This window comes from Somniosus microcephalus, chromosome 4 (genome assembly GCF_052327205.1).
Source record: "Somniosus microcephalus isolate GS21.2 chromosome 4, FLI_Smic_1.0, whole genome shotgun sequence".
Classification (NCBI taxonomy): Eukaryota; Metazoa; Chordata; class Chondrichthyes; order Squaliformes; family Somniosidae; genus Somniosus; species Somniosus microcephalus.
Window position 1 is genome coordinate 170,291,381 of NC_140990.1, and position 9,487 is coordinate 170,300,867.

The 9,487-nt window shown below is 48.0% G+C and overlaps 1 protein-coding gene across 1 annotated transcript in view; it reads right to left on the bottom strand.

Moving 5' to 3' along the window:
• Positions 1–517: 517 nt before the first annotated feature.
• The window catches only part of LOC147119981 (Krueppel-like factor 7), a 56,490-nt gene continuing 47,520 nt past the window's right edge, over positions 518–9,487 (bottom strand). Inside the window, exons 3-4 of the mRNA XM_085985447.1 lie at positions 6,539–6,662; positions 518–3,570 (exon numbers count right to left, since the gene is read on the bottom strand). Of these exons, the coding sequence (XP_085841573.1) occupies positions 3,519–3,570; positions 6,539–6,662 (176 nt within the window). The 3' untranslated portion in view covers positions 518–3,518. The remainder of the gene's footprint in view (positions 3,571–6,538; positions 6,663–9,487) is intronic.

The following is a 9,487-nucleotide window of genomic DNA, read 5'->3' on the forward strand; positions in this document are numbered from 1 at the left end:
GGATGTAGAACTGACAGACCATTCATCCCTTTCCAAACTGGCAGTATCTGCAAATCATCAACAAAGACCTTTCAGCAAGTCCTACAAGGACTAGAACATCTTTTTTGTCCTAGCTGTATCTTGGGCATTATGTTATTGTTATTTTGGCAGAACATAGCAGGAGGAAAAAAAATACACATACGGCAGGACAGAGAGATAATGTGTGAGAGAGAGAGAGAGAGAGAGAGAGAGAAAACACAATAAATATTCAATCTATACAATATAATAAACATTGGAGTTCTGATTCTCAGGCCACTGTAAATGTCAGTGAAACAGTTCTAACCATTGTTCATCTGAAACAAAGTGATACTTTCAAAACAATATATAAAAAAAACTAGCCTGTATGGATTTATTCAGCTAGTTGGGAGTCACCAATGGGCTAGCGGAGTGTAAATTAAAAAAAAAAAATTGCCAGCACATTTTTTTCCCATGTAGTTCGCACCAAAAGACTCTCCCCGCCCTCCCACCCACCCACCCCATCTTAAACAAATCAAGCCATCGAGAATGGACTATGCTCAAAAGGGTTAATAATGGGAAACCAGACTGGGATTCAACCAGGTGCGTTTTTAGCTGATTGACAGTCACCGTACTTCCAGACTGATTGGCCAGGCTGAGAATGGTCGAGTGCTTCAGAGGAGTTGGATGGGAAACAAACCAAGGTCACATGGTGCCGTGTAGGTCGATGCTTCCAAGGACGAAGGGCAGCAGTCGGGACGATCAATGCGTGGGCCAGCATCTACATAAGGCACAATTCTCAGTGAGCCAGGACCTGTTCACACTCTCACGGTTGCACTAGGCAAGTGTATGGTGTTGCTTCGGGTCATCCTTCAAAGCCATAGTAAACCACCAGTAATCGCGGATCGTGCCGCCGATATTAGAAGTTGGCAGCAATTTGTTTTGGGGCAACAAAGCAAAGCTGGTCAATAATAATGAGAAATTCATGGGTGGCAGCCTGGATATTTGGTGGCTATAGACAGCTATTGATGCAACTGGGCTTGTATGGTGTTGGGTTGCTTCGGGTCTTCCTTCAAAGCCATAGTAAACCACCAGTAATCGCGGATCATGCCACCGATATTAGAAGTTGGCAGCAATTTGTTTTGGGGCAACAAAGCAAAGCTGGTCAATAATAATGAGAAATTCATGGGTGGCAGCCTGGATATTTGGTGGCTATAGACAGCTATTGATGCAACTGGGCTTACTCTTAAACACTTGCATGGAGATACAAGACCATTTCAGTTATATCGCGTAAAATAAATACGTTAATTGTTAAACTTTACTTGCATCAACAAATTATTTTCCTCATTTAAACCCCCTGCCCTTCCCCCTCTTCTTTTTTGTTTTAATGGCTGCCAGCTCCAAGCGTGCTCTTTTCAGGTTGGTCCAGGCCTACCACACACTTCTGCTCAATGTTGTCCCTCAATTCATTGGAAGGAAGTGTGCAAGTCAAAACATATTCTTTACCCACCACTGCCCTCCCGTAGAGCTCTCTGTCTCTATGAGGTACATGGCCAACTGGTTCACTTGAGAAGGGACTGTGGCAGCTCGGTTAGAATGACAGGCCAACTCAAATGTGAAGCCATCTAGTTGACTAGAATTCTATATATACACACACATTACCCATGGCCCTACTCACTGACAGGTTGAATCCTTACCAGATACAGAAATTACTGGGCATTTTTCAGTAAGCCTCCCACCCCTCCTCCCCAAGTCCAATATAATGTGGCCAGAACACAGTGTACCTTCAATGCCAATCCCAACAGGGCTAACCCATTATAAGGAGTTGCATAGAGGTGGGTAAGTCAGATGTTGCCGTCTTCAAGACCAAGGCCAAGCCTTGGTCAAATCATGAAAGGCATCAATTCACACGGGTAGGTTGAAAGTCACTGTGTTCCCTTCCACACTAATGGAGTCGAGAGCAAGAGATATCTGCTGGTAGCTGCACATCAGACCGCAAGTTCCTCCAGTCCCCTGAACCTAGAGCCAAACAATATTTTGACTATCACCGAGGTGAGTGAAGTGGTTAAACTGAGCTGTGTCACCATGAAAATCCTCAGTCAAATAAATAATAAATTAAAAAAAAATTAGTGGTGCTCTTTATCATTAGACGTCTGTCCCATTCTTTGGTTTGTCTTGGTGGCCTCGAACTGTGCACGGAGAGCAGACAAGGCAGTCAGCTGGAGGGTGGCTTGGCTTGGCCCTCCTTGGTGTTGCCCAGGAAACCAAGCCAGTGGAGCTGCATTCTCCAGAGGGAGAAAAAAGGCCGAAAAATTCATTGGCCTGTATCTACCCGCGCATTAATTGAGAGCTCAGGTGCGCAGTGTAGCTTTACAATGGGGAGAAACACCGAAAGGGGAGTGATTTCACTGACTTTAAACCAAATTCACCTAGTTACCATTACAACAGGCCCCTAATCCACAAGAAAGGTCAATGAGAAATCGCCATTTACAAACAGAATGGTTAGAGTCAAGCTGATGTGGTGGTGTAAATCTCACACGAGCCTCTTCAGCAAAGTAAATCCCCCTTCCCTTCCCCCACAAGTCCATTCAATCAGCCTGCGTAGACAGGGTCCAAGCTAGCCGTTTATAAATTAGTCCATTCACATCTATTCGAGTCCAGTTCAGCAGAGAAAGTTTTGGGAGGAACACGTTTTAAGAGGTGCAGCCAACTCCCAACAAGCCTTGTTGTGGTTCCTTTTGGTCTGCTCAAAATGGTGCCAGCGGCCACCAACCTTTCTAGTGCGCGTGGTGAGCCATTGGGTGCACATGTGAAAGGGGTAGAAAAGGGGACAGGGCCCGTCAGCAACCGTTTGTTGTCGTCGTTCAAACTTCACCACTTAGGGTGTCCTCTTCAAAAGAGAAGCAGGCGTTTATTCTGCACAGTCCTGCTCCGTTTAAAAAAAAGTCATATGCCTACAAAAGCCAAAAAGGCCCACAACGGGTTGGCATTGGGTGTACCTGATGATAGCCTGGTTGCACATTATAGAAATGCAGCACTGAGTTCTGACCACCATTTACTTCGCCTTGCAGGTTGTCTCGACTTGTCTGTCCATAACACCTGCCACTGGCCGGTTTGTTTAAGGAGCAGAACACTGAGAATATGGAGATGGGAGTTGCAATTCAAGATTGGAAGGTCAATTGATTTACGAGTGGACCAACTGTTCTCACTGTGAAGGCTTGGAAGGTGGTCTCAAGTTTGTAATCCCCTTTGGTTTCCATGGCAACAGAAATCCAAATGCGATTTAAATCAGCAATCGTTTGGCAGTGTCTAACTGACCGATAGACTAGGTAAGGCATGACCAAGAGATAGCGTGTGTGTGTGTGTATACATCTGTAGATAGAGAGTGCGTGCACGTGAACGTGTTTGCACACATGCTCACTGCAACATGGCAACAAGTCAACCACATGTCTGTGCTCTTTAGAAACACGTCCTTCCCCTCGCTAACAGTCATGCCATGGTGTTGTGTGGATTGGTCTCTTCTCTCAAACGTGTCTCTTCATGTGAAGAGCGAGGTGATCAGATCGGGAGAAACACCTGAAAAAAGAAAATTGATTCCATTAAAATGCAAGCAACCCCACAGTGTGCCTGTTTCACTGTATTACCTCAAGCTTCCAGATTCACCCAAAAAGGGTGGCCATCTTTTTTCTTCCCATACAAAAGGCTGCCATTTGATCCCTCTTTCCAGCCGGGAGATATATTCCAGAGTTTCTTGATGAATATTTTTGAAAGAATTTTGCATAAATCAAAATCAAGAGGACCGAGACACAGGAACTGGAATGTATTTCCACTTCTTGCATCCCTAGGTAGGATTGCCAAGCCTCCAGGATTGCCATGGAGTCTCCAGGAATTAGAGATTAACCTTTTGGACACTGCTGCAAGCAAAAACCTGGGAGAAAAATCCCCCCCCCCCACCCCGGTTGAATAACCTCCACGAGAGTGAGGTACAGGGGAGCTCCCAGTTCATCTGGAGTTATACCCTAGGAGGAGTCAGAGTCTTGGGAGATAAGAGAGAGATAGAAAAAAAGAGATAAAAAGAGAAAGTGTGAGATGAGAGGAAAAAAAGGTGAGGACTGAGGGAGGGAGATAAAAGAGCGAGAGAACAGAGAAAGGGTGAAAAGAGTGAGAAAGGGAGAGAGAGAGAGAGGCCATGTTCACCCTCAGCCAGTGTTCACACACACTTCCAATCCAATAAACATCTCTTAGCAATCAGGTGTGGGATCCCTGCCCAATTTGCTCTTAACTAACCCAGGGCCCTCCCCATATGTGAGAGCGAGAAGCAGACAGACAGATAGAGTGAGGAGGGACAGATAGCAAGAATCAGTGATAGAGACAGTGAAAGAGCGAGAGAGAAAAAGAGCGAGACTGCCTGAAAGAAGAGCGAGACAAAGTGAGGAAGTGAGCGACAATGAGAACAAGTACAAGAAAGAGAGAGACAGACAGATAGAGAGCGAGATAGAGACGAGACAGACACTCTGGAAATGTAGGAGCATATATTCCGTGGGTCTGCGTGTGCTGGGTGAAAGGGGCAGGTGGGTGGTGAGCTGTTCAGCAGATGGCACCATGAGCAGGTGTATACGTGGCTCCTCACCAGCTGGCATGCTGACTGCAATCAAGCAGCCAGTGGGACATCTGATCAGACCCACTCTACAGTCACTCCACCACCCCTCCCCCCAACCTGGCCTCGCATGCCACATCGACACCCGATTAAGTTATTAGACCGAATTAATGAGAGGCTGCACAATTGTCGGCAGGGAGCTCACGCCACACAATGCAGCCTGCCAGTTCAGCGTTGCACTCATGCCTTCATTAACTGAGCTAAGCTAATGGGAAATAAATGACAGCACAAGATGGGAAGAGTCAATAAATTATTCATAATCGCCCCCTCGCAAAACAGCCCCACAGGCAGTTGTTAGATCTACACAGACAGCAAAGAGACAAATAGAGAGAGAGAGAGAGAGAGACACACACACAGAAAGAGAGAAAAGCAGAGAGAGAGAGAAACAGGATAGAAAAGATAGAAAAAGAGAAAAAGACAAAGAGAATGAGAGAAAAGAACGAGTAAAAGACGGAGAGGGAAAGACAAAGAGAACACAAGAGAATGAGAGAGCGAGAGAGAAAAGAGACCGTGATAGAAAAGAATGGGTAAAATCAGACAGAGGCCAGTGGGGTGGAGAAAGCCAGACACAGCAGTGTGGCGTGCTGGAGAAGTCTGGACACAGTATGGTAACACGGCCATTGGCCAGCTGACTTTCTGGCACGATACTACTGGAAGGCTCTAAGGTGTCGGAGTTGGGCAGACTGCCAGTGGAATAAAAATACTGCTCAGTGATGCTCTGATAATGTGCCGCTAGCTTATTTACTGCATCTATGTTTTCTCCTCACATTTGTGGAGTACAGAGGGGCAGAGATCCAGGGCAGCTCCAATTTGGATTCCTGGATTGAACCTGGAGTCTAATGCAGCCCATGGCTCTGGGACAGCCCTGCCAAGTTATACCCACAGCCCCGGCTAAGAGCGGAGCGTACCTGACCCCAACTTGAAAGCTCTGCAGTAGAATAGCAAACTCACGACTGGGGACCAGTTTTAGACAGAACCAGGCAGACAGACTGGAGCCTGTTACACTCATCGACTGGCTCCAAAGGACGTCTCTATGGGGGGTGGGGGATGGGGGAAGAGAGCGTTCCTTCCACTCTGTTAATAGGCCACTTGGCTCTTCTCTTACAGAGTCCAAGTACTGAGGTGAAGACTGTGAATCCCTCTGCGGGTCGGCCCAGTCCACACGCTAAGAAACCCACTAGCCCAGATTATCGCCAACTCAAGACAGGTCAATGCCAGTAATAAGAGAACAGGATATAGGGTTGCCAACTCTGGTTGGACATATTCCTGGAGGTTATCACATGACCTCCATCCGCCAATTGCCCTGCCCCCACTCCCTGCCATTGGCCACCCGACATGTCCATCTTCACGGCGCTCCACCGATTGGAAGGCCAACAGGCTCTTCCTACCCGATTCAATGCTTCTTGAACATCAAACAGCTTTTCCTTTCCAAACTCCCACATTTTTATAACTAATAAACAAAAATGTTGAAAGAAAATGATTTATTTTATTTCAACGTCCCTCTGATTTTATCTCCTGAACGGTCTCTGAATGCGTTGAATGGCAAGTTCTATTGCAAACTAGTTATAATGTAGATAACTGGTCTGGAGGATGGGCGCTAGGGGGAAGGAGGAGGAGAAAAGGATAGGATACAAACCAGGGAGCAACAGCAGGGGGAGGTACAGAACTGCGGACTGGAGGATGCCAAGGGAGCAAGCACCTCGCAGCCTAGATTCAGAAGGTCTTGCTCAATAGTTGGGCAAACAGCCTTAGCCTCTATGCACCTCCCCGCCCCTCCCCAACTGCCAGCATCCTAGCCCCCACTCACCCCGCACCCTCCCCACCACTCTAGCATCCGAACCACCCATTCCCCCCACGACAAGGGGGTGTATTAGTGTGGAGCCTCACCTGTCGCAGTGGTTACATTTGAACGGCTTGGCTCCTGTGTGTTTCCGGTAGTGTCGGGTAAGCTCATCGCTTCGGGCAAAACGCCACTCGCAACCTTCCCATGAGCACTTGTAGGGTTTCTCACCTGCAAGGGAGGCAATCCAGAAAAACGGGTTATCCAGGCAGGCAAACTCTGCACTTAAGCTAACCCAGAAGGGACGGTTACTGCAGGAGTGCTATCAGAATATAGTCCTGGGCCTACAGTACAAACCAGAATATAGTCCCGGGCCTACAGTACACTGCTCCAGAATATAGCTCTGGGCCTACAGTACAATGCCCCAGAATATAGTCCTGGGCCTACAGTACACTGCCCCAGAATATAGTCCTGGGCCTACAGTACACTGCCCCAGAATATAGCCCTGGGCCTACAGTACACTGCCCCAGAATATAGTCCTGGGCCTACAGTACAAACCACAATATAGTCCTGGGCCTACAGTACACTGCCCCAGAATATAGCTCTGGGCCTACAGTACACTGCCCCAGAATATAGTCCTGGGCCTACAGTACACACCAGAATATAGCCCTGGGCCTACAGTACACTGCCCCAGAATATAGCCCTGGCCTACAATACAATGCCCCAGAATATAGTCCTGGGCCTACAGTACACTGCCCCAGAATATAGCCCTGGGCCTACAGTACACTGCCCCAGAATATAGTCCTGGGCCTACAGTACACTGCTCCAGATTATAGCCCTGGGCCTACAGTATACTGCCCCAGGATATAGCCCTGGGCCTACAGTACAAACCAGAATATAGCCCTGGGCCTACAGTACACTGCCCCAGAATATAGCCCTGGGCCTACAGTACACACCAGAATATAGTCCTGGACCTACAGTACACTGCCCCAGAATATAGTCCTGGGCCTACAGTACACTGCCCCAGAATATAGCCCTGGGCCTACAGTACACTGTCCCAGAATATAGCCCTGGGCCTACAGTACACTGCCCCAGAATATAGCCCTGGACCTACAGTACACACCAGAATATAGTCCTGGGCCTACAGTACACTGCCCCAGAATATAGTCTTGGGCCTACAGTACACACCAGAATATAGTCCTGGACCTACAGTAGGCTGCACCAATGAAATTCCAACATTTTCCATGCAAGACCATATCTAAAAAGTTTTTATTCCTGTCTGGCATTTATGCCAGTACCAATAGACAGCGTCTATTTTTTGAATTGGTCTCCAACGACCCTACAGGTGAGTGAAAGCAGGCAATGCTATATAAGGTTTCTTTTCCCTTGTTTTCCCCATTTGAATTACCTCCCCTAAATCAGCCTGCGCGTCCAAGGGAAGAAAACAAAACTGGCCGCAGCTAGCCGAGAAGCAGGGGCTAGTGTTTCAACGAATTAAGCTGGTCAATGTGCTTAACCAACTCAGGGGCTTCAGTTGGCCAACTTGGGATATGGTTATTGCAATGGCAGATAAGGAGACCCTCAAAGAAAGAGAGGGTCTCCCCAGAAAGGGAAAGAAAGACTTATATTTATTTGACTCTTCAAAATAGTGGTGTGGGATCTATTACATCCACCCGAGAGGCAGAGAGGGCCTCGGTTTAACGTCTCATCCAAAAGCTAACTGATCGAGGTAGCCTGGGTCACTACACCGAGTGCAGTGGTAATTGGCTGATGTCTCGCAGTATTAAAGCACTTTCACGCTTGTCCAGTATGCCACAGATGCGTGATTTTCTTCTGTGGATCAATGACTCGTCACCTACTTGTCCTGTGGTGGTAATTTCAGGTCCCATTTATGAAAGAGCCTCTTGAACATTCTGATGATCACTGAGAATCATAACTGGAATATCAAAAACAACAGTTGCTCATGGTGTCACATAAACCCTCACCCAACATCCAGGGAAACTCACGTACAGTTTGAGTACATGCAAACCAGAGCTACGCTGAACTTCACCAGGATCTCCAGAACCTTTTCAGGCCAATCTCACAAGCCGATTTGGGATCGGGCTAATGCTCCAAGAGCGCCCTTCTGTAATCCTGAGGCACTCTGGGAGTGCTCTCCTGTGGTCCTGAGGCACTCTGGGAGCGCTCTCCTGTGGTCCTGAGGCACTCTGGGAGCACCCTCCTGTGGTCCTGAGGCACTCTGGGAGCGCCCTCCTTTGGTCCTGAGGCACTCTGGGAGCGCCCTCCTGTGGTCCTGAGGCACTCTGGGAGCGCCCTCCTGTGGTCCTGAGGCACTCTGGGAGCGCCCTCTCTGTGGTCCTGAGGCACTCTGGGAAACAGTTCTGGGTCGGTGCTAATGTTCCAAAGAAACCCCCGACCGCACAAAGGAACTTCCAGGAATCAACTCACCCCCGGAAACAATGGTTCATTGGAAGACAAGAGATGGTGTGCCAACCGCAAAGTGCGGCCCGTGTCGTTAAACCAGCGCCCGCCCCGATTGTTTGCCGGTGAAGAAAATAATTGAGTTAGAGCGACCGAAACTGACAAGGGCAGCAGGTGCATGGCAAGCCCACCACCTTCAAGTCACACACTATCCTGACTTGGAAATATATCGCCGTTCCTTCATCGTCGCTGGGTCAAAATCCTGGAACTCCCTCCCTAACAGCATTGTGGGAATACCTTCACCACACGGACTGCAGCAGTTCAAGAAGGTGGCTCACCACCATCTTCTTGAGGGCAATTAGGGATGGGCAATAAATGCTGGCCTTGCCAGCGACGCCCACATCCAGAGAAAATTTTTTTTTTTTTTTTTTAAAGTAGAAATTCAGTGAGGGGAGTGGTGAAAGAGGGGAAATTACTATGCAACTATACTCAGTGCCATACAGCATTGGGGAACTAATTCACCGCCCGGCAAGGATTGGCACCAGTCACGGGCATCAGCTACAGATGCGGAAATAGGCCGTAGGAAGGGGAGGAAAATATAGAAAAGGTAGTCGTCTTTTTGCCCAGCCAGTATC